General features: G+C 47.1%; 10 protein-coding genes across 10 annotated transcripts; 3 read left to right on the top strand and 7 right to left on the bottom strand.

Moving 5' to 3' along the window:
* Positions 1-56: 56 nt before the first annotated feature.
* Positions 57-2,850, bottom strand: BO95DRAFT_54907 (forkhead box transcription factor). Its single transcript, XM_025592053.1, has one exon. It carries the CDS (start codon positions 2,575-2,577, stop codon positions 418-420), a length of 2,160 nt encoding a protein of 719 aa, XP_025444864.1. The 5' UTR covers positions 2,578-2,850; the 3' UTR covers positions 57-417.
* A 1,735-nt stretch (positions 2,851-4,585) lies between these two features.
* Positions 4,586-6,931, bottom strand: BO95DRAFT_440384 (aspartate kinase). The gene is made up of 4 exons (XM_025585950.1): positions 6,686-6,931; positions 6,534-6,614; positions 5,159-6,408; positions 4,586-5,100 (listed from the first exon to the last, which is right to left on the bottom strand). Exons 1-4 carry the CDS (start codon positions 6,832-6,834, stop codon positions 5,003-5,005), a joined length of 1,578 nt encoding a protein of 525 aa, XP_025444863.1. The 5' UTR covers positions 6,835-6,931; the 3' UTR covers positions 4,586-5,002.
* A 608-nt stretch (positions 6,932-7,539) lies between these two features.
* On the top strand, positions 7,540-9,926 carry BO95DRAFT_408337 (C78 family peptidase). The gene is made up of 6 exons (XM_025584102.1): positions 7,540-8,399; positions 8,493-8,960; positions 9,029-9,060; positions 9,118-9,272; positions 9,343-9,547; positions 9,606-9,926. Exons 1-6 carry the CDS (start codon positions 7,917-7,919, stop codon positions 9,628-9,630), a joined length of 1,368 nt encoding a protein of 455 aa, XP_025444862.1. The 5' UTR covers positions 7,540-7,916; the 3' UTR covers positions 9,631-9,926.
* A 127-nt stretch (positions 9,927-10,053) lies between these two features.
* Positions 10,054-11,235, top strand: BO95DRAFT_408333 (nucleoside triphosphates FAP7). The gene is made up of 3 exons (XM_025584101.1): positions 10,054-10,321; positions 10,416-10,564; positions 10,643-11,235. Exons 1-3 carry the CDS (start codon positions 10,139-10,141, stop codon positions 10,842-10,844), a joined length of 534 nt encoding a protein of 177 aa, XP_025444861.1. The 5' UTR covers positions 10,054-10,138; the 3' UTR covers positions 10,845-11,235.
* BO95DRAFT_440381 (non-canonical purine NTP pyrophosphatase) lies at positions 10,775-11,940 on the bottom strand. Its single transcript, XM_025585949.1, has 6 exons — positions 11,616-11,940; positions 11,464-11,537; positions 11,263-11,407; positions 11,172-11,208; positions 11,042-11,103; positions 10,775-10,983 (listed from the first exon to the last, which is right to left on the bottom strand). Exons 1-6 carry the CDS (start codon positions 11,787-11,789, stop codon positions 10,915-10,917), a joined length of 561 nt encoding a protein of 186 aa, XP_025444860.1. The 5' UTR covers positions 11,790-11,940; the 3' UTR covers positions 10,775-10,914.
* Positions 11,941-12,304: 364 nt separating this feature from the next.
* On the bottom strand, positions 12,305-17,377 carry BO95DRAFT_356893 (type V myosin; the record flags this gene model as incomplete). The annotated part of the gene is made up of 7 exons (XM_025582327.1): positions 12,305-12,420; positions 12,475-12,689; positions 12,759-12,832; positions 12,886-16,747; positions 16,802-16,991; positions 17,043-17,175; positions 17,243-17,377. The coding sequence occupies 7 exons, from the start codon at positions 17,375-17,377 to the stop codon at positions 12,305-12,307; spliced, it is 4,725 nt and encodes a 1,574-aa protein (XP_025444859.1).
* A 727-nt stretch (positions 17,378-18,104) lies between these two features.
* Positions 18,105-19,833, bottom strand: nap1 (histone chaperone NAP1). The gene is made up of 4 exons (XM_025585948.1): positions 19,754-19,833; positions 18,982-19,689; positions 18,597-18,934; positions 18,105-18,536 (listed from the first exon to the last, which is right to left on the bottom strand). Exons 2-4 carry the CDS (start codon positions 19,628-19,630, stop codon positions 18,486-18,488), a joined length of 1,038 nt encoding a protein of 345 aa, XP_025444858.1. The 5' UTR covers positions 19,631-19,689; positions 19,754-19,833; the 3' UTR covers positions 18,105-18,485.
* Positions 19,834-20,193: 360 nt separating this feature from the next.
* BO95DRAFT_54571 (uncharacterized protein) lies at positions 20,194-20,874 on the bottom strand. Its single transcript, XM_025592052.1, has one exon. The coding sequence runs from the start codon at positions 20,784-20,786 to the stop codon at positions 20,412-20,414; it is 375 nt and encodes a 124-aa protein (XP_025444857.1). The 5' UTR covers positions 20,787-20,874; the 3' UTR covers positions 20,194-20,411.
* A 29-nt stretch (positions 20,875-20,903) lies between these two features.
* Positions 20,904-26,200, top strand: BO95DRAFT_480185 (putative P-type ATPase; the record flags this gene model as incomplete). Its single annotated transcript, XM_025590133.1, has 20 exons — positions 20,904-21,252; positions 21,305-21,344; positions 21,393-21,917; positions 21,970-22,311; positions 22,360-22,494; positions 22,547-22,613; positions 22,679-22,810; positions 22,861-23,407; positions 23,458-23,565; positions 23,620-23,929; positions 23,990-24,143; positions 24,196-24,528; positions 24,589-24,671; positions 24,718-24,852; positions 24,929-25,161; positions 25,216-25,339; positions 25,388-25,641; positions 25,711-25,765; positions 25,786-25,856; positions 25,972-26,200. The coding sequence occupies exons 1-20, from the start codon at positions 21,170-21,172 to the stop codon at positions 26,198-26,200; spliced, it is 3,960 nt and encodes a 1,319-aa protein (XP_025444856.1). The 5' UTR covers positions 20,904-21,169.
* On the bottom strand, positions 25,979-26,738 carry BO95DRAFT_471744 (uncharacterized protein). Its single transcript, XM_025589611.1, has 3 exons — positions 26,712-26,738; positions 26,563-26,654; positions 25,979-26,498 (listed from the first exon to the last, which is right to left on the bottom strand). Exons 2-3 carry the CDS (start codon positions 26,650-26,652, stop codon positions 26,433-26,435), a joined length of 156 nt encoding a protein of 51 aa, XP_025444855.1. The 5' UTR covers positions 26,653-26,654; positions 26,712-26,738; the 3' UTR covers positions 25,979-26,432.
* Positions 26,739-26,746: the final 8 nt, after the last annotated feature.

Raw genomic sequence — 26,746 nt, 5'->3', positions numbered from 1 at the left:
CCGTTAACTGGGAACCACAGACTGACTTGTGTTGTTTACATACAAAATCAGAATAATACCCTCAAAGTTCGTGAAACAAAATGTTGCTCATGTACATCTGATCAGATGTCATCGTAAAGGTCATAAGAAGGTCATCTCAGCCGCAATGATTATCCCCTTTGTCCGAAGAACGCCAGAAACACCGATTTAATCATGGATAGATAAATCAACAGAATCAGAACAATAAAGGAGGGAGACTTTGGTTCCTAGTCCGCGTAATATATCATCATCCGTAGGATGACAATATCTCAGCCAAAGTGGTTAGATGGCGCGCATCGTTGGAATAGTGACATACAACGCAATTTGGCATAGTTGGAGCCTATTGCACTTTTTTTTTTAACTCGGCGACTCTCCAATATAAGCCTATCTTGTGCAAGATCAAAACAAGGACGTGTTGCTGCGATGATTGAACTGCGGCCTCGGTGCATATGATTTTAGACGCGAAGTCTCTTCCTTGCTTGCATCCCCAATTTTTTGAAATCCCTGCAAGAGGTCGACGCCATCAACCTCTCCTGGACTCTCATCGAAAAGATGGAATGCGAAGAAATCATCATGAGTGGCGTCGATGTAGCGCCCTGATTCTGGGGCTTTGGACGGGGAGTCAGGGAAGAGAAGACTTTTTTTGTTGGAGGGAATCGACGGCACACCAATGCGAGTGTTAACACTCACCGCTGTAATATCAGCCAGTATACTACTGCTGGATCCCCCAGGATTAACTCGGGTACGCTTCGCCGAGCGTTTCTCAGGAGACCCATATGCCGCATTTGATAAGTTGTCTGTAGCAGGATCTGCAAAAACATCGAAGCTCGTATTTGGACTGTCACTTGGTGTAAAGCTCTCGTCTTGAATGTTGAAGGCAGGACTCCATGGAAGGTCCTCATCCGTCAGTCCCAGATGTTTGATGGGAGAATTCACCATCTGCTGAATTTTCTTTCGATGGTTACGAAGGTTAGTGTTCGGCGACACGGACGGCGGCGGTTTTGCTGGTTTCTTGAACTTGATTAAGGGCGTAATTGGAGGAGGTAGCATGCTGACATATTCACCGCGTAGTGGAGAGGAATTCACGATGACCCCTGGCTCTTTCATCGATGCGCAATGACCGGGGCTTACGTCATGTGACGAGCTTCGAATGCGGGCAATCTCTTCTTCTGCGCGACCGCGTTTGATGCGAGGGGGATCGATTTCCAAATCCGAGGTCAGGATATGCCCGGCCTTGTTTGGTCGCATGGCAGAAGATTCCAAGGACGAGAAGTAACCGCTATCATTCATAGCATGCGATTTGCGCTTGCTGTTGATGTGAACAATGCTGGAAGATGTATTGTGAAGGGAAGGAGTTGGAGGGGTTCCTTGGCGGGAGTAGCGAGGTGCTATAACAGGAGGTGACGAGTGGATTGGTTGGGGAGGAGAAGAACGAGGAGCTGGAGGCTGCAAAACATTGCAATTCACACTTTCGTCGCCTGTATCATCTTGGAGAGCGGGGTCAGAAGCAGGAAGCGTTGCGTCAGATGACAGATCCACAGTCTTCGAGGGTTTCGCTGTTGTAGTAAATGTCGGTGGTGGAACAGCCCATGTGGTTGTACTTGAGCTCTGGGAGGAAGCCGGATCCCTAAAAGGAGCTGCCGGGAGCGGGAGACTTGACATTGTCGCTCGGCGCAGGGGCTTGTCTTTGAGAAATTGCGCCTCCATGCCAGGCTCTATAGCCCAATAATTGCCTTTGCCTGGATCATCTTTCGGTCGCTCCTGTTTAATGAATGCTTTGTTAAGGCTGAGATTGTGGCGAATGCTGTTCTGCCATCCAGGATCACTATTCTTGTAGTATGAGAAAGCGTCAGATATCCACTTGTATATTTGTGCAAGGGTCAGCTTCCTGTTAGGAGCACGTAAAATAGACATTCCAATCAGGGTTGCATAGCTGTACGGTGGTTTTGTGCCGTCATCTTCGATCAGTGGCATCTCGTATGGTTCTGGGAGTCGCATCGCAGTAATGTCTTCACGCTTCATTTTTTTGGCTGCCCGTTCCTTAAGTGGGGCGGCGTCTAAAAGTGTTCTTTTCGTAGGATGCTTGGACATTGAAGTAGGCTCAGGGAAGTCAGCAAAACTGTCACTGGGAGTATCATCTAATATATGAGTTTCCTTATGTGACCGTTTACCAGGGTTGACTGATGGGAAGGTTGTGAAAAGGGCAGATTGCGGCATTGATGAAGTAGCAGTTATCAGACTGAACGCTGGAACAGATGGTCGCTTTGTGGGTGAATCGGTCGTGAAGGCTGGCGGAGGGGGAGCTGTGATCGGGACAAATCCCAACTTCCCTCGGCCTGAGATTGAAGCAGCTGATCCTCGATACGCTTTCGTCGGTGACAATCTTCGTGAGCCAGGAGGAATCGGACACAGTTCACGAACTTGAGTTGAGGTAACATTCTCAACAGGCTGCAATGGTAGAGGCGATGGCTCCAGGTGAGGATGTGGCTTGGACACGACCCTGCCATGAAGGGGTGGTGAGGGCCCCGAAACAGTCGACACTGAGTGTGTTGAGCTCATATTTGCGGCCAGCGCGACTTTTTATGGAGAATGAATGGGAGCTTGATGAGCACCAAAAACGTTGCCGTCTCTGAGAATAAATTAATGGTGACGGACTTGAATCAGAGACGTCGGGCTTCGATAGGGCACCGATAACGGAAGCAATTAACATTCAAGTTGTATCGCGACCAAATGAAGCCTAGAAGACAAGGGCGTCGCCCATACGCCTTGAAGAAGGATGAGAAGATCCGTGCTAAGAGACTTAACAGTCAGGCCACCTCATGGAGTAGAGGTAGCATATGGCGATAATCAAGCACAAATCAGGTGCAGCGAGAAGGGTAAACGCGATTGTGACTGATATTTTGGCTTCACAATAGCCTCAAGTAATAAAATATGCCTTTTCACTTGTTGTTCTACTTTGTGAATGATCCAGATGCTGCAAGGATGAGAGCGACGCGGAGGATACTTAATTCGTAGGTTCGAAGATATTGCAAGGTGACGAAGACTAGGTCGGTAGGAAATCGAAAAAGAGGAGGTACCCGGGAAAGCGGCTCTCACCTCTAAGTTCAAGATGCCTTTGCCTGGTAAGGTAGGTCCCTCCAGGCAAGGTGGGGGGGGGGGAAGTGGAATATGCGCGAGTTATTTGGAGAATAGCAATTCTTAGCAGATTGAAGAATGAAAGGGAAGAAGGACAAGCATGACTCCAAACCTGTTGATAGGGAGTCTGCGCGTCCTGTCAGGTAGTATGGTATGGTTTTGACGCGTGATGAAGACGCGTCTCTTCCAGCGGAGAACATGTTCATAACCCGGATCCAGCGCTCCAGTATTGTCACACATGACGATACACATTGAATTTGGCGCTCAAGACATGTACGGATTGGACATTACTGATTGGTCTCCTTGCTCCATTGCCGCCAGAAGGGAGCAAGCTCTCCTCCAATCACTTGCTGTGCAATCGGCAGATCGTGATGGGGTGGGCCACCCGCTTGCACTTAAGTTCAATCGATTAGGTCATTAGAGTAATATAGACCACTGCCAGTGAATTTGAATTGAGGTTTTAAGCTATAGTTACGGAGTGCGGAGTACGGAGTACTCATATTACTTATTATATACCTACTAGCACTGTGCCCTGCTACATTTTCGTACTGCTCTATACTATGCTCCCCCACAAGGTCCGGTCCGTACTCACATTGTATACGTACCACATCTTTTGCTACATAGTTACTGTACATGATAAGTACCAAACGCCCGGACCTTATAGTGGGAATACATTCATTACATACAGTACTGTAAAACTTTACAGTAGACAGTAACTACTAGTAGACCCTCGCGAGCAATGTGCCCCATCATGAGGCATGTACGGATACATTGATTAGCCTTGGCTCAGATGTGAAATTTGGTCAGTACCTGCATGACTACGTAAGGATGTTCTGTGTCGTACGTACAGTCTGCAGTACTCATGCATGAGTATGGTTGTGTTAAAGATTTGATCCAGCGGCGTCCCATCCCTTCTTTACTTATACTTGTATGACTCCAGTCGATCTCTTTAAGGTAAGGTATTTATGTATATATGGACCTGTGTGTACGAGTGGTCCTATGAAAACACCCTGTGCTTCCACTTCCGCACTTGGGCTGATCTATATTACTGCATTTGTGGGAGTGTTTCTTGCACCTAAGTCCTTGGGTGCAAGGGCGATGCATCTGTAAGGGCGCATTATTGAGGAACCAGACTTCTTCATTTATTAATTTTGCAGTTTGAGATCTTCATCAACCCGAGGCCAGCCGTCTCTGGGTTCATTTAGTGAGATGTACATATATACTGCTGTGTGTAATGAGTCGCTTACGCCGTTGGCTATGGTTTCTTAATTCATTCGCACTGAGTTATTTCAATGACCTTCCCCCCGTGCGTACGTTTTATAGGCAATGGAGCACTTATCCCGCTCTATAGCAGAACACCTACAGACCTCTGGCGCATCTTTCAAGCTTCAGTCTATGTTATAGTAGACAAGAAAACAAACATGATAGTTCTATTTAGTAATCATCTAAAGGTTCTGTCGGTCCTGTTTTGACAAGATGCAGTAGAAACATGATCATCCGAAAAGACTCTTGTAATACATAGCGCCGACACATGCACACCACAAAGGCAAGGAACACAGGACTAGTATGAGAGGGGGCGGGGGAAAGCATCATGAATCGAGGGATCGCAGAGGAGAAACGCAACCAAGATAACAAGGTGACCAATAACATTCACACGCAATCAGCAACAACAAGCAAGTCGGGGCCCAGATAACAGCCATGACTTGGGAGTAGGATCAGCGTGGACCAGAATCGAGCTTTTCACGAACCGAAATTTGCAAAGGATATCTTATACTGCCAGAGACCAGGATGCACTTTACAGAAAGTACAAATGAAGCAAGTGAAGAAAGACATACGTCAAAGCTTTGGTCTAGTCTAAAAAGGTGAACATGCTGGTGTGAATTATGTTTAAAGCGCGATCGGCGTCTCTCTCCTCAATGACGCAAGAAATATTGATCTCGCTTGCACCTTGAGACACAGTGTTGATTAGTTATTGGACAGTAGCAAAGTGTCTAAGGATACTTACCTTGAGAAATCATCTCGATATTAACATTGTTTTCGCCCAGAGTCGAAAACATCCGTCCCGCAACTCCAATCATGTTTTTCATTTGCTTTCCCACAAGACTGAGAATTGCCATCTCTGGTATGATATCGACGGTTCCATACTTCTGAAGGTCCTGGATGGCTCCCTTCAGGTCATCGTCTATGATCTGATATTCGTCTCTCCCAGTCCCATTCAGCAAGGGCATCTCGGAATGAAGGGCCATTGAAACATGCACCTCGCTCGTCGAAATCAAATCGATAGAAAGCCTCCATCGATCAAGCACAGAGAATATTCCTGCGAAGAAACCATGAGAGAGTGATCGTTTGTTCGAATGTACATTAATGACGAGGATCTTGTGTTTGATTGTCACGGCCGTGGGGCGCTTCGGCCGCTGCATAAGACTGGGACTGCGGGTACGAAACAGTCTTGGATCATGGCCGGGGGTCGTCTTCTCCAGCTCGCTGGAAGAGTCGGGAAATATAACAGTACCGTCTCCCCGCGGGTTCATGACGTTCTTTATGCGAATAGGGATTTTGGCACGGATGACTTGCTCCATGGTAAAAGGGTGAATCACTTCCGAGCCATAGAACGTTAACTCGGCTGCCTCAGCCGGTGTGATGGCAGAAAGCAGGCGTGCGGTTGGCACCTTCCGTGGGTCGGCTGTGAAGATGCCATCAACTTCTTTCCAGACCTGCAATTCCTTCGCGTTTATGCCCACAGCGACAAGAGCAGCACAAAGATCAGTGTAGCCCCGTCCAATCTGATCAAGAAGACCGCCAGGTACAGTCCCAAAGAATCCGGTAACGACAGGGACCCTATCTTCACAACTTTCGATCTTTCTTCCGAGAGCAGCAGCTAGGTTATTATAGAATTCTTGGTCAAGGCCCTGGCTCGAAACGGGGAAATTGATAATCTCGGCCAGGTCCACATATTGCGACTTGACGCCCCTATCTTCGAGAAAAGCAGCCATAAGTCTGCAACTTAACTTCTCCCCGGTGCTAATCACCTTGTCGATGCACCTTGCGCTAATCTCACCAAGTGTTTGCGCAGCCTCCAACACCTTGAGTACTCGGTCGCATTCCGCATTGATCTCAGAAACCAGCCGTAACTTGAGTGTATTTGACTGGATTTGATCTCCGACTACCTGAATATGTTCCAACCGAACGGCCTCTACAAGAGAGGCATATTGCTGAGATAGAGCGTCTTCCGCATCCCGCGCTGCTCGGAGTAACCTGACAATGAAGTACTTGATTAGACTCTGGCTTGGTGAGACTTGAGGACTGCCCCGGGGGCACAACGATGGGAGACTTTGGGCAATTGCGGTTGCCATCGCTGCTCAGGGAGGAATATGACTCACCGGTTGGTGGTACCGGCAGCTTTGGTCGAGCTGCTTCGCGCTGAGCAAACTACAGCAACACGATGCTCGGAAAGACTTGGACTGGATATAAGAGGTTAATCAATCTCTATGGTGGGCTCTGTACTGGGCAGGAGGAGATTGAGGCCACTTACAGAACGACCTGGTCGATAATATTCAAGGCGAACTTGCCGACGCTCGTACCACCAAACTTCTGCACGACCCAATTGCTGCCAGAAGAGCCCTGGAGGCCGATATTGACCATGGATGAGGACTCTTGCTCGAGGACTAGCGGTTCATTCATACTGAAAACTAGGAGAACAGGTTTGGGGTCTTCGCAATCAAGAAGTCAGTAACATGCCCTTGCGATCGGCTCCGGTTGCGGGACAGCCATTTTTATGTGCACCTGGCGGGGTCTGCGAAAGCGGAGCAGAGCATTGACAAAGGTGAGCGAATCATTCTTTACCTTTTGCTGTTCCGCCTTCCATTGTGCGGATCACGATATCGGAGGGAAAAAGTCTGATTGCTTAGTATGTTTATTAGTCATGGCATTTGAGCTTACTTAGTTAACTATAACTAACTACTCAGTGGACTAAGTTATAAGTCAACCAACTTGACTATGAGTAAGTAACTCAACTTCAACTACGGCTAGGTAGACAATCAACCACGTATACAGAGAGAGCCAACTGACTCAGTCATCTGCCTCACTAAAATGTAGTGCTACAAATGTATTCTGTCAGTTCTCTGGATGTACTTAGGTCTTTCTGAGCCTCGAATTGACTATCGTCCCAAACAATAGCTCACGGTCACTTACTGGCTCTGACCGTGTCTCCAAATCCCTCTTTGATGCACTAGCATCAATCAAACAGTATATGCATCAGAAGCTTTGTTTACTTTTCGGACCCCTCAGGCTAGTCATCTAATCAAGCTACTCGCCTTTAGGTCAGAAGTATACTACGGAGTACTGTGTACTGTACCAGTATATCTCAGACCCACCTAGATTTGCGGGTGATGTCACGTGGAATCGTAATTGAATGTGAATCTCGAAGACTCAGGTTGGAAAATCTTGGTTGCCAATGATAATTTTCCGTATCCGCCACACCTCTCTAGGTAGTCGTCCCTCACCAGTCTCATAATCTTGCGCATGTGGACGCCGGACGTCGGACGCCGGGCACTGGGCTTCAAGCCTGTCGAGATTCCGTATTTAATTCATATTTATCAGTGTTCGCTCGGGGCCCCACAGACAGCAATTGTAACTTTAGTTAATAACGCGTAACATTACTCTCCGGTTCTCGTTCGCTAGGAGATTGCCCTTGGCCTAATTTTGATTCCCTTGACTAAACGCCAAACGCCTCTTCAGTGTTATTCCATGAAATTCGACTCTCTATGGATCACCCAACTGATGGCGATCCGACATGCCCCTTTTGTCCCTTCTCTGATGCCGACAGCAATTTTGTTATGGAACATGTGGAATCTTGCCACCCCGATAATGACATACGAGCTAGTAATAGAGCGAACCGTCAGTATGCAGACCATCATCTCGTGATGCAACATCGGCAACAATTCTCGTTGCCGGGCTTTCAAGACGGCCAACCCGATGGGTACATCGACTGCCCTTGCGGCTGTGGTGAGACGGTTATGGAAGCGGAGTTGCCGTCTCACCTTGATCTACACGCTGCGGAAGAAATCGCCCTTGAGGAGGACTCGACTCGCCCGCCAAATGAACTGTCAGAGCCTGCTAGAACTACTCACAAACAATGCATTGGCACTTCATCGCTCCCAAAGCTTTCTCTCAAAGGATCCGAACCACTCACAGTGTCAGCTGGACTGGAGAACTGTGTTCTTACTGGAGGCATCAAACGACTTGGGGTATTGAACCTATCAGCTCTCTACTTTATTATTTTATACTTAGAGACAGATCATCTGTCTCACGGGCGGTGTATCTCGCTGACCATTCTATAGCGGTCAGAATTAGGGCCCCATGCGAATGAAAAGCGAATGCCCGCGTGGTTGCGAAGAGTGCTTGAAAAAGGTCCCAAGCCGATTTTGACCAACACCCTTTCTTCTAACGGTGCACTTCGAAAGGCGGAAACCTTTGAGAACGAGTTGACGGACGTGATCTCTGTGCTTGCCCGGTTATGTGATCGTGATAAATCTGTCCAGCGTGCCTTCTTCTGTAGCTCCATGGTACACCAAATCTCAAAAATTCCTAGGGAAGGCGGCTTCTGTGGCTACAGGAATATCCAGATGCTAATCACTTATATCAAAAACGCTCGATTACTAGGGTATGAGTGCTTCTCTGGGGAACTGCCTACAATCCTTCAGCTCCAGGATATGATTGAGAATGCATGGGACAAGGGATTCAACAGTGTAGGAAGAATTGAAACTGGTGGCATTCGGGGGACCAGAAAATATATTGGCACACCTGAGGTAATACGTTTCTGCTTCAGCTCCCACATCCGGGAAGAAGAAAGTCCGGTTGATGTTTTATTGCACAGGCTCAAGCGCTGTTTTCAAGTCTCGGAATACTGTAAGTTGTCAGCCCATCTCACCAACGCCTCAGATACAAGAAACTGACTAGTTATAGCTGCGTAGCCAACAGCATTGGACCCACGGAGAGCATGCGAGCCCATGATGCATTGTTCATGAACGTTGCTTCCTATTTCCGGGACTCACGCAACCTGGAGAGGGAAGACAAGGTCATTTCTACCGACTTACCACCCATCTATTTTCAGCACCAGGGTTTGGACAACCCCCGCCTTTTATTCTCCGTCCCAAGCGCAAGAGCTGACATGCGAGAGCCCCTATATAGGACACTCTATGACAATTGTTGGGTTCGAAATTCGTGATAATGGAAGCGCAAACTTATTGGTTTTCGACCCGATGTTCAAAGCGCCCCCTGCAATAAGGCGACTAAAAGACACTCCAGGGTTGAACCCCGACCCTGCCAGGATTCTCAAAGGATACAGGCGAGGGACGGCATACCTACAAAAATATACCGCATTCGAACTTCTCAAGTAAGTCACAGCATTCTACCATCGGTACAAATGCCAACTAACAGTTTTGTTCTCCTAGACTCCAAGTCACCTGCCAAATTTAAAGGGTCGCCATATACCACGGAGGTCTATAGAGATGGTCTCGAATCTGAGTTGACTGTTCAATCACAGATTATCAATGGTTTAGCTAGCACGGTCTCACCTTCTCTGAAGCGTAGCTCCGCCCGTAGAGAATGGGGCAGCAGAGACGGTTGAATCGCCCTAGCAGTGATGCGTTACAACCCTGTCGGTTACTTGAAGCATGACTACCGAATATCTCTAAAACCAGATAGCATTCTTTCCTAGATGATTACATTAGTCAAGCTGCCGCACATGGTAGTGTAATAGGATGTTTACACCCCGGTGCAATACTGTCAAGTACTCCGTACAGAGTACTACATACCCGGCGGTTTGGAACCCCCCGGCTAAAATCGGTTGGTGGGTTGTTCCGATTGTGCCCCGCGACGCAAGGCAAAGTAACCAATTGAGCCGCCACCAGAAATTTCGCCTTGCGATGACTATCAACCACCGCAGCAGGCTTCAGTGCTAAAACCTGCACAGCGAGGTTTCAGCATGCGAACAACTCCGAACATAGTCATTACAGGGACGCCTGGTGTAGGTAAAACTGTTCACTGTGCACAGCTGGCCGAGGAGACTGGTTTGCGACATCTTTCGATCAATCAGATCGCGAAAGACCGGGGCTGTTACGACACCTACGACCAGGAATTGCAAACCTGGGTTGTTGATGAAGACAAAGTGCGTCCAATATAGGTTCCCGATATCTTGTGTCCTTTTTATGATCTCACGCCTGTTCAATACTTGGCGGCATACTAAGCAATCTTAATTTCAGCTTCTGGATGCTGTCGAAGAGGAACTGCTGAGAGGTGGCTACTTGATCGATTGGCATGCCTGTGATCTTTTCCCCAAGTCCTGGGTTGATCTCGTGGTGGTTCTACGTTGCCCATCCACGTCCATTCTATATGACCGTCTAACATCGAGGTACCTCCAAACCTTAGACTTCAATAACTCGTTTATACAGAAAGCCTAGTTTCTGACTATGATTCGATTTTTTCACAGGGGCTACAAGCAAGCAAAGCTGCAAGAAAATTTGGATGCGGAAATATTCGGTGTTCTTCTCGAGGAAGCCCGCGAATCATTCGACGAAGAGATTGTGGTTGAGTTAAATAGTGAAAAGGATGACGATGTAGAATCCAATTGCGCACGAATCTCTGGCTGGATAGAGTCCTGGAAGAGCAGCCAGGCACTAAATACAGACTGACTACTACTGACATGTTAAAGTCAAATTCAATCGCCTCAAGCAGGCTCCATCACAGCTGGGAAGAATCAGATCAGGATCTTTCACGGGTTAGCCAGGCTTGCAGTTTGACTAGAGCTTTGTATCTGTGGGAGATTTGATTCTAACCAAGATTTAGCGACCAATGAAGTAAAAGGAGGGGAGGGAATTCCGTAGGGTACCTTTTCGTCTTTATCCATCTCGGCATACGTTTTGCCTTGGTATTCGAAGATCGGATCCCAACCTAGAAAAGAAGCATGAATTAATCACAAGTGATTAGATTAAAGACTGTCTGTCCCTGTGTACACCTACCAAAGTTTGCGGGGCCTCTTGGGCGGACAATAGCGCCCTTCACAGCTGGCGTCAGTTGCAGATCCCGATGGCATGTTTTAGTCAATCCTACCTCGGTTCTACCCTGAAATAAGATAGGTTCCGACCCAGGGCCTTCAGAGAACGCAAAGGTACAGACGGCCTCTGCTGTTTTTATATCGAATGAGTCAAGCATTCGGTTCAACCCTTCGTGGCCCAGGGCGTCAAGAAACGATTTGCTTGGTCATACATCAGCATGTCACGCTTAAGCCTTTTCAGGCACTGAAGACATTACATGTATGGGCCAGGTAGACCTTTCAGCGCATGGAACTCCAGAGCCGTGTCTTCCGTCAAGACTGGACCTCTAACCTGCTCGATCACGTTAGCAGGAACAACCTTGTTTTAATATCTTTTCACCCTCGGACTTATCAGAAGATCGCTGCTTACCGCTTCTGCAGCACGTCTACATTTGTCCTTGGCAATTTCTTCGACTGTGCCCTGAATTTCGGGCACTTCAATCGCTTGGCTATCGACATGGATTATACTGCCTAGGATAGCCCTCACTTCAGCCAACTTGTTCTTGTTGCCCGTGATGAAATTCAACTGTTTTAGAGGCGCCATGTTTGCGATGCTCCCAATGAAAAAAATGTGGCTAGTTTGATCAACTGTGAGACGACTCTTGGGTTGAGATTGGCGACTAGAACATGGAAACATGGAAGAAATGTAGTGTTGTCAAAATGTTGGTCAGCGCCGACGGGTACGTACGAATTCTTTTCTCCACAACCCCACAAGTACTACTGCGCTCCAAACCCCAAGTATGCCCAGAAGTCAGCCCGGAAGTCCGAGCGTCCCTTGGTGGGTGAATATTCGCGGCTTGAGCAAATCTGCATACCAGAATCTTGATTGCTCGATCGATAACAGTATTGTTGATGCAATGGTAATATATAATGAAGAGAAATTTGGAATGTGAGAGAGAAAGGCAGGGAAAGCACTTGATGATCGGCTTTGAGATAAAATCGACGAAAGATGATGGTGCACTTTTGCTGAATCAAAGAGCGGGTAATCAGAGCTGCTAGTCCCTGAAGTTTTCACCAGGTGGCCATTGTGATGTGATAGGGCTATTTCCAATGTACAAGTTATTTGCCAGGGATCGCTCCATCGCTCGTTTCTGTCATATCCAACCTTTCCTGTTGAGCCATTGCCTGTGCTGATACTATTTCGGCAAGCCGTTTCAGTCGCGGTGTTTGTAGCCCTTTGAAAATGTCAGTGAGGCTTACGGCGGCCACAGCCTTCGAATCTCACTTACAGGACGGTGTGTATGTCTCCAAGGCTGTGATGACACGAGGCTCTGCGATTTCATACGGGCCACTGTCTTCCATGTCAACGGGAGTAAGAAGAAGCACATCGCTCTTCTCGGTGACACGAGACGCAACCGCTTTCATAATTTCGCCATTGATAGGCTGTTCGTAGTCAGCAACAAGATATTGATTCAGTAACTTCTGTATCTGATTTGGAGACAGCCTTGATATATAGTGGTCAGCGTCATGTGAATTCGGCGTAGCAAGGCGAAGACTGGAAATATGTTCTTACATCCAACAGATGTCTTGTATGATCTCTATGTCATTCAGGGTGGCCTTTTTCAACTGTAGGAGCTTGGTTGCTTGCTTTGGATTGGGTTAGTATCCTCTCATATCGAATAGTGGCCAGACATGCTTACCATTAGATGTTCCAACTGCAGTGTTCCTTCAGGCATATCGTGGCTCTTACACCATTCCTCAATGCGAGTAATGTTGTAGTTGATCTGTAGCCCACGTTTCCAAGACAAAAAGTTTCTTCGCATAAGAAGATCATTGAAAGCGGTAACACCCACGAGTCGAAGAAGTTCGGTCACCGTTTGAGTGATGATAGACTCCTCAAGATAGAAAGCTTTCATCGCTTTGTAGACATTGTTCAGGAGACTGAGGAGATTATCCATACTATACGCAGGATTGTTGTTAGATGGAAGAAGCTTGCCAAGGAATCGGTTTGTCTCGCTTGTGACAAAACCCGGAAGTGATTGGGATTCGATGATCGCCGGTACGATCATCTTGAAGAGCTTCTTCTTCAGCACTTTCATCCAGGTATGATAGATATTGAACTCTAGGCTCTCTAGGTCGTGTTTGACGATCTCCAGCAAGCGGTCATACTCGAAATTATCGGTCTTCTGGGCTTCGTACCAATCTTCGGCCAAAAACACGAACGAGAGCATCTCGTGTACATTAGAGAGCCAGAAAGCCCCAGGATTAACAGCATCGTCGCCGTCATGCTGCATGACCTCCTGCTGTATAGACTGCATGACATTGGCCAAAAAGCGCTCCGATTCTTTCACAAATCCGTTGTTCCACATTTCTGAGGTTACAAGATTGATAAGGTATGCCGGGAAAAGAACCTCCTTCTCTGTAGGAGGCGGTGTAGAACTGGGTAGTGGGATTTTCAAGTTGCGAATCAGGCCCATCGTCACTTCTTCATTGAGTTCATCTTCCTCAGATAGTAGATTCTCAAGCTCTACCTCAACAGAATCCAGTCCTGGAGAGAATGTATTGCCAGTGAATGGCTGACGTCCCATTGCAGAACTCGGGATAGCCATGGAGACTGGTCTCGGGTTGTAAGCTCCACTGAAACGATCGGTGTCAATCCGTTCAGCACCAGCGCTGCGTCGCTTAGGCTTGGGCTTTTTCGAGGACACCAGGTTGATCAAGCCGGTCGCAGGAGGTGGGGTTGGCCCACCGTTCGGTTGATCACCACTCAAGCCATTTATGGGAACGGTTCGTTTTGCAATCTCGAGCTGTTCCTCGAGTTCCACAATTTGTTGACGAAGCGAAGCTTTCTCGTCCTCTGCTTCACTATTCAGCTGCTGTAGTCGCTCCAGCTCTTGGTTTGCAGAACGTATTGACTCTCGTGATATCCTTTCCTCCTCCTGAAGTCTCTTGACTGTTGCCTGCGCATCATTATGATTTTGCTGCAACCGGTTCATTTCGTCTTCCAAAGCGGTCAATCGAGCAGCAGTGATGCCAGCTTGATTGGCCTCGGCCTGTAGCTCTCTAGAACGGTTTTCAAGGACATTGTGACGGCTTCTCCAAGATTTCAGTTGAGTCTCATAATTCTCCAATTGTGAGTTCAGAGCCTTGTTCTCACGCTTCAGTGATTCAAGATACTGAGTCAATTCTACCACTTTGTTCTCGAGTTTGTAGGAGATTTGTTTCAGATCTCTTGCATCTTCCCGAAGCTTCTTGTATTGCTTCCTGGCCTGCTTGCCTCTCCAGAGATTTTGAATGATGATAACATTCCGGCGGTACTGCCTCCACGCGCGTAACTGACACCAAGAACGCCATGATCGTTGTATTACTTTCGCTGCGTTGCCATGTATTGTATCCAGGATGTTTTGTCGGCAGAGAAATCCTTTTGCGACTGACTGGAAAAGTACGAAATTGGCGCGAATCCGAGTGTAGTTCCTCCTTTCCCGGTGCCCTCTCCACACCCGTTGGATGGTTGTAGCTGCTTTGACCTTGCGTATCTCAGCCGCATGCTGTCTCGCAAGAAAGCCCCTCGCCAGAGCTTGAGTTGTAAGGATAGAGGCACGAGCCTCAAGATACCTGCGCCGGTAGTACTTACATCGCAGGTTCTTCTGGATCATTATTGCGCATTCATTGAGCCTGGATGTGCGGAGGTTTTCAAGAAAAGCAAGCATACCAGCGCGGAAAAAAATTTTTGTCAGGCCTAGCTGATACTTGTCTTGCTTTTTCTGAGTGCCGTCACCAAGAGCCTTCTGTAGAATGGCATGACACATATCTCTAATCTCCGACGTCCATTGCGACGAATGGCAAAGCATGTAGTATCTTATAGCAAATTCTTCGTAAGTCCAGCGTGTTGGGTATCCTGCTGTACTGATGCGGACAGTTTCAAGCACACCGCAAGCTCTCAATTGACTGAGAACCATTGGACCTTCAAACTTCCAGGGTTCTTTGGCCTCATTCGGTTTGATACAGCGGATGTAGTGAACATCTGTCGAGTTGATCGTGTTCATAAGCTCAATCAATGACGACTTGAAGATACCACCAAGAGTAGGCTTGCGGTTGACAGCAACTCCAATCTTGCGCCCAGGCGCAGCAACAGGCTTGGAAGAGATAGAAGCTGAATCCTTCTCGCGAACAGCGGCAGCGGTATCAAGAATTTCTTTCACAAACTCATTAGATGAGCTGCGCAGAATTTCCATGTGCTCATCAGGCACAGTATCCCTGTTCTTCTCTATGAACCCGTCGGATTCATATGTTACATCAACAGCATAATGGCAGATCGTGAACGCAGATTTGCCAAAACGTGGTTTTTTATAAAATTTCTGTTTGTCCGCGGCGAAATTAAGATGAAGTTTCGTCACAAATTGTTCATCTGAGCCCATGGGTAGTCGAGACTCTTCGTCCAGAAGAGACAAAATACCCAGTTTCGCTTCAATCAAATCAATACAAGGCTGGTTATCTGAGAAGTCAATGAATGTCCAATCTATCTGTTCGCGTATGTATTCTTCTTGCTCAAGTTTGAAGACGTGCTGGTTGAATTCCTGCTGTAATTTCTCGTTGGCGTAGTTGATGCAGAACTGCTCGAAGGAGTTCTTTGCGAAGTGTTCAAATCCGTAAATATCCAGGACGCCTATGAAGGACTTGAAGTTGCTCAAGATATTGTCAGTAGCCAAACCACGGTTGATTTTATCAACAAGCCAGTCGAACAAACTCGAGTAAATGAACTTGGCAACAGAGTCCCTCACGACGATTGCTTGCTGTTGTGTGAGATTAGACGTGATCTTTTCGCCCCTCGTGATCAGCTGCTTTTTCACTATCCATTTTGCAAACTCGATGGCATCGATTCCCAGCATATCGCAGGCTCGCATAAGAGAAGGCTCCGAAGATGATAAGTTGGAGTCAGTCCTTGTGGAAGTAATTTTGACGTTTCCGAGATGAAGCAAGGCTGCCAGGACCCGAAAGATCTCCACTTGAGTCTTCTCAGGCACGCCAATGGTACTCAGGGATTTTTTGGTCGCAGCAAACTCTGTGCGATCGTCAACGCCATCAATCGTCGGCGTCCCGCCCTGACTAAGGTAATCGAAATCTTCAATCGAAGTCAAACCAAGGTCCTGCTTCTCTATATCCGTTGCGCCGGCTACCAACTGGTAGAAGATGTGGTAATTCCGCTCTTTGAGAGGTTGGAACACCAGGCGAGATCTTTCCAGGAGATAAGTCCTGATTTTCGCACCTATGATATTGGTCTTGTCATCGAACATGATTTCGATGTACTTTCCGAAGCGCGAAGAATTATCGTTGCGTGTTGTTTTGGCGTTTCCAAAAGCCTCCATGACAGGATTGGTGGCTAGGATCTGCTCTTCGGTCTCACTGATTGCATCGGCCCGACTTGTGGTGTACTTGCCAGGCTGATCGGAGGACTCGCGGGTTGCAAAATATCGCATGATATACTTTGCACTGACGGTTTTTCCGGCCCCTGACTCTCCAGAAACGACAATGGTCTGGTTCTTACCATCTCGTAGCATATCGCTGCGCAGATTATGTGAGCTGGGGAGACAGATCGAACGAAGGATCGGCTCTTACGCAAATGCTTCTTCGGCGATGGCAAACAGGTGAGGTGCTTGAGATGCTCGGTGTTTGCCAGCGTATACTTGCACCATTTGCGGAACATAGAGGGAGTCGACCCGGGCGAAGGGATTCGTAGCAATAAGGACGATACCACTGTAGGTATAAATCTCTTTCTGTGCATAACGTAATTTTATAGCCTGGAGGACTTCACGGATTTCAGTTACCATTGCGCTATGGCTGCAAGATTGATACCTACCAGCAGGCTCATTCAGGTGCGACAAATTTGTGAGATCCTCACTGGCCTCCAGCATGGCAGGGTTCATCAACGGAGGCAAGTTCGGGTTGTTGTCAATCTGCAATTCAGCTTGACTGGTTTCGAAGGTTTTTGTCTAAACCCAGAGAGAATTTAGCCGCCCGCATTGATGACTCGCAAAGATGCGAACAATGGTAACGTACCTCTCCATTTTCTGTGGAAAAGATGAGTTGCACCTTGTCTCCATCTACATGTTTCTCCTTCACCTCAGACGCGATCCAGCCCTCGGTCGGATCGGGATGCCAGGCCCTCGTGCCCACCTCGTAGTTGTGAGCCATTTAACAACTTTGCTGACACTCAAGACGATATCCTGAACAAGATTGGGCCAGAAAACCAGTGTAAGACTTTCGACAATCTTGTATGGATGGCCGATGTCGCATGCATCTAGCGAAAAACAAAAAACGGAGATAATCGAGTTCAATCCAGACGTCAGAGAATCATAGCCTTGACACACGGAAGATCGTAGGAGGTTTGTTTGAGAAAGAAGACAGTCTTCATGCTCTCCTCCAGGGAGAAATTATTGAACTGGCTAACAGCTGGCGTTACCGAGCCCGAGCCGCGAGCCGCGAGCCGCAGCCCCTGAGGCGGGCCTGGACGGCCGCGCCACTTATCGAGACACTCTCCACAGTTGTCAAAGCCAATGCCAAGGGTCATCATCATTAACGAAAGGCCTTCGTTGATACACATCTACTATTTTTGTTCGCCTCTAAGAATAAAGTGAAGAGAAATGACGTATTATCCCGTGAACTGAACCTTAGGTGCATGTTCTGATCTAAGCATGATGTTTCAATCTTGTGCATTGAGCATGGCTGCGACTAATTTCCGTCTTACGTACAACATCGACCATTATTGCAATTAGCGGTGTGGTGAACAGATATTGCGATGACCCCCCTCGAACTGAACATGGCTTCCACCCAACACCTCCGTTCCAAAGAAAAGAGCTTTTTTGATAATGAGCTTCTCCGGCAAGTCTTTCTTCCGCTACTGCTGGTTATTTTCGCAATATCATGGAAACAATTAATTAGACACCAGGAATGAAAGTAAGCTCTGACTGCCCAAGCAACCTGGGAATTGACAGAGGCAAGTATCCTAATTTAAAGGGGAAAGATTATCAAGAGATTCGCTAACGAAGATCCATGCGTCGGCGCAGACCCGTGAAACTTAAGACTTTAAGATGTTTGTATCTGAGAACATTGCTAGTGCATGAACATAAAAAGAGATTAGGAGTAAGAGGCATATGATAGGAGAGACAATTTGAGGCAATATTAGAAATCGAACAAAAGGCGCACGGGCGTAGAAGGAATCGGCTGAGACAACCAAGCGCATATAGGTCCGGTCGTGACTGAGATACACTTCTTATGGCTGCGTCAGATCAAGCCGCCCTGCTCAGCTTTGTTTGCATTCTGCTGCCTCCTTCTTCGGCTTAGAAGTACCGTCCTACCCACAGTGTCAGCATATGAACATGCGTTAATGGTCAATGATCTGAATCAGTCATACCTCTTCATCTGAGTCTTCATCGACATCACGGTCAGTATCCCTGTCATCGTCATCGTCATCGTCTTCATCGTCTTCATCATCCTCCAAATCAAATTCATCCTCGTCCATGTCGTCACCTAGTTCCTCGAATTGAAGAGCCTCCCCGGTGAACCAATCAATTGCTCTGGGGATAAGCTTCTCCTTGATATCTTCTCCAAGTTGATAGTCAAGTTCGAGACGCTCCTCGATATCAGTGGCGACAGTATCGTCATCATCGGTGGGGGGCTGTGGGGGTGAGAAGAAATTGAAGAAAGACTCCGTGGGAACAGTTATCTTGACAACACGGGTTTGTTTGGTATCTGGAGATTTTAGTAACAAGTTGAGATTTCAGCACGTGGTGACATACTCTTGTTTCTCTGTTTCTTGCTCTCGATCCGTACGGTAAGATCCTTGTCCGCTTTCCAGTCGATCTTGGTGCCTTCCGCATGATCATAAATGAAATCACCTCCGTACCCATTCTCTTCCTTGTAGTAATAGGTTTTCGAGATGGATTGGTTCGAAAAGAAGGGATTCTTAGAAAACTCGAAGATAAGTCGGAATCCAGGGCGATCAAGATACTCCATCCGGATGTCGGTGAGATACTTCAGGGCCTCTTCGTCGCGTTCAGTGATCATGTCCGCAAGGGAAATTTGATTCTTCATGGCCGATAGCCAGAACTCAGGAATTCCAGCTGTTGTTGAATCATCGGCTTCATCTTTGCTAGCCTCGCCTTCGGCCTCAGCGTCTTCCTCCTCGTCGCGGCCATTCGCAACTTCCGAGTCAGTGGGCTCCGTATCACCATTGACTATTGTAGCACGTCTCTGGTAAAGAGGAGTGAATTTCGCAAAATACTTCTTCTCGAGTTCCAACACTTCTTCCTGGAACTGAGCCTCCAGCTTAGCATGCTCCTTCTGGATACCCTTCAGTCCAGCAACTCGCCGGCGAACGGATACGGGTAGGGACTCGATGTAGCCTGAAGAGCGGCCGACAAGAGAGCCCAGCTTCCCTTGAATCATGGAGACTAGACCCGGATTGCGTGCGAAAAGAGAAGCGGCCGTAGCATGGTCAAGGGACTCTATGGAGATAAATAAGCGTCTGATGAATCACCAAGGAAGGCGACAGTCCATGCATTCAGTTACCTTCTTTAATGCTGGCAATTCCAGGTTGCTGGGCATGGGAAGAGATAGGAGCGTTATTAGCTGGAGTGTTTTGAGGTGTCCTATGGTGTCAGGTATTATCAGAAATCGAATCCTAGCATGCGGCAAATTTGAGATTCAGTTAGACGGTCAAAAAAACTTACGGCGCGATCGGAATATCCGCTTTCTTGTTCCTGATGGGTTCAGACATCGTGATCTGACAAGCAGAGGAAACTATTTTGGGGAGTACAAAGCTGAGTTGGCTTAAGGGTGTGTAAAGGCGAGTGTGGAGGAAGATTTTGATACACCCAAGTTTTGCGAGGTCTGGAATACTGGCTTGGTGGGATTATTAGCGCCCTTGGGCCGAGGGGCTTGGCGGGACGAAGGCTGTTGAGGACTGCTCGGTACTCCCAACAATAAATGTTAGTTACTGACTTCTACTACGTATCTTCTCGCCTCTAGCATTAACTACACGGGAACTCTTGATCAACCACAAATCTAATTTGCTGCTAATTAGAGCAGATCGTACCGGGTAATTTGTTGGACTTTACTTTCTACATACTTTCTATATGTTCTTTATAATTGATTTGTCTATAATAGTGCCCGTAACACGTTGACCTTCATACAGAAAACAGTAATCCAGATTAGCCTTCCGGCATTCCTAAAAACAAAAATTGCGTCGAAGCCTTTTTCTAAGGGGTGCTAGGGTATAAATTATGGTAGGTATCACTGCCAGACAGAAAAACAATTCCAGCCGATCTCTACAACTTCTGCTACACATAAGAATCTTTTTCTCTCCCTCTCTCTCTCCTTCTCTCTCTCCTCTCTCTCCTGCTTCTCCTTCTCCTTCTCCTCCGACTGTCTTTTTCTCCCTTTTCATGTTCGGTTTTGTTGCTATTCTGGTAGACCACCTTCTGCCCATAGATATAAAAGAGACTCTTTGGAGACACATGGGCAGCGCCAGCGATGAAGGTAGGTCTGGCGTTCTGCAGTTTAAGCAGTGGTCTTTATCAGGGAAGTTTTGAGCAACAAGCATGTGTATTGATGTTTTTCATTAGTACGGAGTACTTACAGTACAGTAACGTAAAAACTTAGCCTACGTACCTAAATAAGTTAGGGAACTTAACTATCTCCGGAAGACCCCGTTGACTCTACTACTGCTGGGCTATGACTTAATCCAACACGCGCTTAATGACTAAAGCAGCTTTTTCCTGTTCCAACACCACATAGACCACCAGATAGACCCTCAGTAGCCACCAGAACAATCAGCCAACCAACTGTCGGTATGAATTAGGTTGACATATTCTCCGTGTTGCTCGCTGTCATCACAAGCCTCGCAGACACTATCACCGAGACAAACAGCCCCCTCCCCCCCAAATTGAGTACCGAGAAGCAGAGCAGCAGGGCGCATCAATAAACATGGAGGATCGTCAAGGGCAGTCGCAGCCATCCGAGGTCTATTTGCCCGGTGCAGAAAACCGGCGCAATTCTATGAGAAGCAGGTCCTTGACACCAGACTCAATCGTCTCTTTTCCCTTGCTAACGGTCTTCTAGCTATAGCATTGTATCCGAGGTTGAAATGGCTCGTAGTGAGGTATGTCGCGAGGGAAACTGTTTCGCTACGTATCACTGACCCAACTAGGTTTATGATGGTCCAATATCAGAGAGTATACCATCAAGCGTTGTCTCATTCTCTCACCGTCGAGATCGGAAAGACTCTACCACTAGCTTTACATATTTTCACGACGATGAGGATCACACATTGTGGCCACCCGAGGATGCATTGGACGTCGAGAGCGACATGGACGATGTGTCCGTGAATGGCTTAAATGACACAAATCCATCGATACGGTCCTCTAAGCGCCAATCTTATTCAAGAGGCTCAGTTGAAGATCCCCTGCTACGGCGGTCATTATCTGTTGCATCGTACGCACAAAACTGGACAGGCGAAAGTATAACAAGCCAGAAAGTCCACATCATCTCAGAAGATCTTACCATTGTGATTGCGGGGTTTTCGACAAGCATCACTGGTCTTGTACTCTATTACATATTGTGTGCATTGTCGTTCGGGTTCGCTTACCTGCTCTTTCGATGGTTCCCCAAATGGCGCGTCCGTCTGCTAGGTAAACCAGCCCCTCTTTGTGCTTGTAAATGGGTTGCGATTGAGGTAGGAAGCTTTACCTCCGAGATCTATCTATCTGTTGCTGATCTAGTGTCAGGATCAATGGAATCGATTTCAAGTACAACAAGTCGACAGTCAAGATTATGGGCGCCCTCTGTCTACGATTTTCGCCGATCCTGACTGCCATTCATACGACGAAGATAATGACCCCACCATTGCCCAATTGAAACGCATCGATTACAGATATCTTCGCTTCTTTTATAATCCGCTCGAGGATAAATTCTGCCTGGTGAATGGGTGGAAAGATCCCCTATGGACAAATGTGAAAGGAATGAGACTCGGGCTGGATGCCGATGATCGTGACGATCGCGAACAAATATTCGGAAAAAATCTCATTGACATTCAGCAGAAGCCTGCGTTTCAACTGCTTATGGATGAGGTAAGTGTGGAACCCTGAGCTTTTCCACTTCGATCCCTGACTTTGTAGGCTTTTCACCCATTCTATATCTTCCAGCTGGCAAGCCTTGTACTTTGGTCGCTCGATGAATATTACTATTATGCTGTATGCATATTTCTCATTTCACTCATTAGCATTGGTGCTACTGTCATTGAAACAAAAGCGGTGCGTTTCCGTGGGCCTGTCGCTATCTTCAAAGGTGCTTATTTTCCTTCAGACAATGAATCGTTTAAGAGAGCTATCACTATTTGAATGCGACACCCGTGTTCTTCGCAATGGATTCTGTAGGTGGAGCCATGTGTGGCTCATCTTCCACGTGCCAGAAATATGCTCATGTCTTAACTTACAGGGAGATCTATTCCATCCCGAGAGCTTGTCCCCGGCGATGTCTACGAATTCTCGGATCCGTCCCTCACGCAAGTTCCTTGTGACTGTATACTGTTGTCTGGTGACTGCATAGTCAACGAAAGCATGCTGACAGGTCTGAAAGACATGTCTGCCTTCTTGAGAAGATGGACTAATGAATAACAGGTGAATCTGTCCCAGTCACCAAACTTCCTCTTACGGATGATGCACTGAAGTATCTAAACCTAACTGGCCCTTCTATCAATCCCAACCTTGCAAAGCACTTTCTTTTTAGTGGTACGAAGGTAATAAGGGCACGGCGCCCACAGAATGTTGATGATGATGAAGCTATAGCATTAGCAGTTGTTGTGAGGACTGGGTTTCTCACAACTAAAGGCGCCCTTATCCGGTCAATGCTCTTTCCTAAGCCCTCGGGCTTCAAGTTTTATCGGGATTCATTCCGGTATATCTCAGTTATGGGTATCATCGCTATTCTAGGGTTCATTGCTTCTTTTGTGAACTTCATCCGCTTAGGAGTAAGGGCATCCAACTGTACTACCGAACTTATCGTTGCTAACACAGACAAGCTTCCTTGGCAATTCATTATTGTCCGAGCACTGGATCTGATCACAATAGTCGTGCCTCCAGCGCTACCTGCTACATTGAGTATAGGAACGAATTTTGCTCTTTCAAGACTGAAGAATCATAAGATATTCTGCATCAGTCCACAGAGGTGAGAAGTCTGAGATTATAGTCTTGAGGACTTGGTTTAATATTGTTTAGGGTCAATGTGGGCGGAAAGCTAGATATAATCTGTTTTGATAAAACTGGAACACTCACTGAGGACGGACTAGACGTACTCGGGATTCGGATCGCCGACAAAAATGAGAGGTTTGGGAAATACATATTTACTTGTCCTTTGTGCGTCTATTGACTATGCTGTAGCTTCTCCGGATTGATTTCTACCATTTATTTCGACACCGCACCCCTGGCGGACAGAACTACTATACAGAGGGACACTCGTCACGATAATATCCTCTACACCATGGCAACATGCCACTCTCTGAGAGTGGTCGATGGTGAATTATTGGGTGATCCTCTCGATGTCAAAATGTTTCAGTTCACTGGATGGTCTTTTATAGAGGGAGGAAGTCATGTTGAGCAGTCAGACTCTGAGAGAATCATGCCATCTATCGCAAAACCTCCAGAGCCCACTGACACCCTTGCTGGTTCCCACCAGGAGCAGGGCCCACATGTATGGCAACATCTCATATAATGTTCCGACTCACTAAAGCAGGATGCTGATAGTCAACAGGCACATGTAGAGCTGGGCATATTGCGCAACTTTGAATTTGTCTCAGAGCTGCGTCGTGCAAGTGTTATTGTACGCCGATTTGGTGATTCTGGAGCAAGCACTTTCGTAAAAGGTGCTCCAGAAAGTGTTAAGGCTATATGTCGCCCAGGAAGCTGTCAGTGTCCCAATCCACTCTATTGTAAACACTACTAAAAGTAACTCCCTAGTGCCCCGTGATTATGACGAGCTTTTGAGCTACTATACACACAAAGGCTATCGCGTTATTGCCTGTGCTGCCAAGCATGCGCCAAAGCTAAGCTGGATGAAGATTCAGAAAATGACTCGTCATGATGCTGAGTGTGATCTTGAATTTCTCGGGTTCATTATATTTGAGAATAAGCTTAAGCCAAAGACTGCGGGGACTATAACTGAACTTAATCAAGCAGGCATACGCAACGTCATGTGTACAGGTGATAACATACTCACGGCAGTTAGTGTAGCTCGTGAGTGCGGGTTGGTCAGTAGCAATGAACATTGTTTTGTTCCTCATTTTTCGCAAGGTTAGCTCTTCCTGCTGCGATTGATCTGTCTAAGTACATTTCTACTAACTCTACTCATAGGGCATGGACATGATACGGGTGCTTCGCTTTGTTGGGAAAGCGTCGATGACCCAGCAATCAGGCTCGACTCGACTACACTTATGGTATGACTCAAGTGTCTTGTTTGGTGGCTCTCGCTGATTTAGAAAGCCCCATGTAAACGCAGCAAGCATTGACCTTTCGGTTCCTGGCAATGTTTCCAACCTAAATAATTACTCTCTTGCTGTCAGTGGCGAAGTTTTCCGATGGGCAATTGACTTCGGCAGCGAAACAATTCTGAACAGAGTATGTGTAAATAAAGCGACGACTAGTGCCGGCAGTGGCATCTGCTATAATTCGGGTCTAACAAACATACTTATAGATGCTCGTGCGTGGCAGCGTATTCGCAAGAATGTCGCCAGATGAGAAGCATGAACTGGTTGAAAAGCTGCAGTCCCTCGACTACTGTTGTGGATTCTGTGGCGACGGCGCGAACGATTGCGGCGCGTTGAAAGCTGCTGACGTTGGTATATCATTATCCGATGCTGAAGCCTCTGTTGCTGCCCCGTTCACCAGTCGCCAATTCGATATCTCATGTGTACCCACGCTTATTAGGTAAAGAACATGTTGCCTAGTGTCGAGGGAGCTCGCTGCTAAATCTATTTCTAGGGAAGGAAGAGGTGCCTTGGTTACCAGCTTCTGTTGCTTCAAGTACATGAGTCTTTACTCGGCCATACAGTTTGCGACTGTGAGCATGTTGTATGCGTCAGCGTCAAATCTTGGTGATTTCCAGGTACATGTTTCACACCATAACGACCATGCGAGTATCGTCACTGACTAGCATAAGTTCCTCTTCATTGATCTTTTTCTGATCCTACCGATTGCGATCTTTAGTAAGTTGCATTTCGCCTACAATATCAAAGCAAATACTGATGAAATTCAAGTGGGATGGACTGACCCCCATCCTATACTTTCTCGCAAGCGGCCTACCGCCGACCTCGTCTCACGCAAAGTTCTGATTCCATTGCTCGGTCAGATTACCCTTTGTGTAGCTACGCAGCTTGTGGCATACAAATATGTCCAGCTGCAACCCTGGTACGCGTCGAAATTCATGCTTTTCTCGAAGTAATGCATGTACCGAAGATTTGCTGATCCACTTCCCAGGTTCAACCCTCCCCGCGCGGGCTTAGAGGATAACATTGAGAATTCTGCAAATACTGTACTTTTCCTGGTCTCTAGCTTCCAATACATATTGTCGAGCGTCGTGCTCAGCGCCGGACCGCCATTTCGCAAGCCGATGATTTCAAACAGTTAGTCTCATTCAAAGACTGTCAACACTTTAGGAGATAGAAGCTGATTATCCTTAGAACCATACCTGATCATGGTCCTAATGACTCTACTCTTTTCATGCTACATGCTTTTCAGACCGACTCAGTGGCTCAGACGTGTCATGCAATTGACGTCTCTCCCAGACTACTTTGCTTGGCAGTTGCTCGCAGTTGTTAGCGGAAGCTTCCTAATTGCTTGGACGGCAGAAAGAAGAATTTTTCCCAACCTTGCTCGCAAGGTGGGGAAGTTACGTCAAAAACTACGACCAGGTCAGTCGAAGAAACGCCGTCGATACAAGATGCTACTCGAGGAAATGCGAAATTAGATCGCTTCTCTCTGGGCAATGGTCCAAGTTGATGAATAGAAAGAGAAAGAGCTATTGCAGCTTCCAATAAGCCTGTAACTTGTCTCGATTCCAGAGTTGAGACATTGGAGGCCACAAGTCCGCTTGGCTGGTCCAGTCATTTCTTCGACTATACATCTCAAGATATGTCCGTTCGGCTCATATTTGTATTTGTCTCTCAGCGAAGTGGTTGATACAGTAGCCCATTGCGCCCTCAATGATCCCAAGGGTGCTTCCAGCCTAAAAGGGCGGGTCCATCTTTCTTGGCTCTGTACATTAACTATAATGATGGAGGATATTATTAGTGACTTTCTGAGGACGATGAGAATCATGAATTCACTTACGAAAAACCACATGCTAGCTCCCAACGCCGTAGCCGTAAAGCGATACAGAGGTCGTGCGGGATGAACATGGATAGGATGACTTGACGCCATGTCTATATTGCATACGTTAGCTTGTTGAGTGAAATTTATGGGGTTCCACGACAAGATACTTTCTGGTTGACTCGGAGTTAAGCGTGATGGACAA

Source organism: Aspergillus brunneoviolaceus (assembly GCF_003184695.1).
Source record: "Aspergillus brunneoviolaceus CBS 621.78 unplaced genomic scaffold BO95scaffold_15, whole genome shotgun sequence".
In the NCBI taxonomy this organism is placed as follows: Eukaryota; Fungi; Ascomycota; class Eurotiomycetes; order Eurotiales; family Aspergillaceae; genus Aspergillus; species Aspergillus brunneoviolaceus.
The sequence above is the reverse complement of the archived record's forward strand: the minus strand, read 5'-3'. Positions and strand labels throughout refer to the sequence as shown.

What these genes read in the sequence shown, in the direction of transcription:
- BO95DRAFT_408337 (XM_025584102.1), top strand. Translation starts at nt 7,917, where the DNA reads ATGGATCACCCAACTGATGGCGATCCGACATGCCCCTTTTGTCCCTTC. An exon ending in GAGGCATCAAACGACTTGGG is followed by an intron (nt 8,400 to 8,492) that starts GTATTGAACCTA and finishes ACCATTCTATAG; the next exon opens with CGGTCAGAATTAGGGCCCCA. An exon ending in AATATATTGGCACACCTGAG is followed by an intron (nt 8,961 to 9,028) that starts GTAATACGTTTC and finishes TTTATTGCACAG; the next exon opens with GCTCAAGCGCTGTTTTCAAG.
- BO95DRAFT_471744 (XM_025589611.1), bottom strand. Translation starts at nt 26,652, where the DNA reads ATGGCGTCAAGTCATCCTATCCATGTTCATCCCGCACGACCTCTGTAT. An exon ending in GAGCTAGCATGTGGTTTTTC is followed by an intron (nt 26,499 to 26,562) that starts GTAAGTGAATTC and finishes CCATCATTATAG; the next exon opens with TTAATGTACAGAGCCAAGAA.
- BO95DRAFT_408333 (XM_025584101.1), top strand. Translation starts at nt 10,139, where the DNA reads ATGCGAACAACTCCGAACATAGTCATTACAGGGACGCCTGGTGTAGGT. An exon ending in GGGTTGTTGATGAAGACAAA is followed by an intron (nt 10,322 to 10,415) that starts GTGCGTCCAATA and finishes TCTTAATTTCAG; the next exon opens with CTTCTGGATGCTGTCGAAGA. An exon ending in TATGACCGTCTAACATCGAG is followed by an intron (nt 10,565 to 10,642) that starts GTACCTCCAAAC and finishes ATTTTTTCACAG; the next exon opens with GGGCTACAAGCAAGCAAAGC.
- BO95DRAFT_440384 (XM_025585950.1), bottom strand. Translation starts at nt 6,834, where the DNA reads ATGAATGAACCGCTAGTCCTCGAGCAAGAGTCCTCATCCATGGTCAAT. An exon ending in ATTATCGACCAGGTCGTTCT is followed by an intron (nt 6,615 to 6,685) that starts GTAAGTGGCCTC and finishes TCTTATATCCAG; the next exon opens with TCCAAGTCTTTCCGAGCATC. An exon ending in TATCGAGATGATTTCTCAAG is followed by an intron (nt 5,101 to 5,158) that starts GTAAGTATCCTT and finishes CTGTGTCTCAAG; the next exon opens with GTGCAAGCGAGATCAATATT.
- BO95DRAFT_54907 (XM_025592053.1), bottom strand. Translation starts at nt 2,577, where the DNA reads ATGAGCTCAACACACTCAGTGTCGACTGTTTCGGGGCCCTCACCACCC.
- BO95DRAFT_54571 (XM_025592052.1), bottom strand. Translation starts at nt 20,786, where the DNA reads ATGCTTGTTGCTCAAAACTTCCCTGATAAAGACCACTGCTTAAACTGC.
- nap1 (XM_025585948.1), bottom strand. Translation starts at nt 19,630, where the DNA reads ATGATTCAAGGGAAGCTGGGCTCTCTTGTCGGCCGCTCTTCAGGCTAC. An exon ending in CAAGAAACAGAGAAACAAGA is followed by an intron (nt 18,935 to 18,981) that starts GTATGTCACCAC and finishes TAAAATCTCCAG; the next exon opens with ATACCAAACAAACCCGTGTT. An exon ending in ATGAAGACTCAGATGAAGAG is followed by an intron (nt 18,537 to 18,596) that starts GTATGACTGATT and finishes CACTGTGGGTAG; the next exon opens with GACGGTACTTCTAAGCCGAA.
- BO95DRAFT_440381 (XM_025585949.1), bottom strand. Translation starts at nt 11,789, where the DNA reads ATGGCGCCTCTAAAACAGTTGAATTTCATCACGGGCAACAAGAACAAG. An exon ending in GTAGACGTGCTGCAGAAGCG is followed by an intron (nt 11,538 to 11,615) that starts GTAAGCAGCGAT and finishes GTGATCGAGCAG; the next exon opens with GTTAGAGGTCCAGTCTTGAC. An exon ending in TATTTCAGGGTAGAACCGAG is followed by an intron (nt 11,209 to 11,262) that starts GTAGGATTGACT and finishes CCAGCTGTGAAG; the next exon opens with GGCGCTATTGTCCGCCCAAG.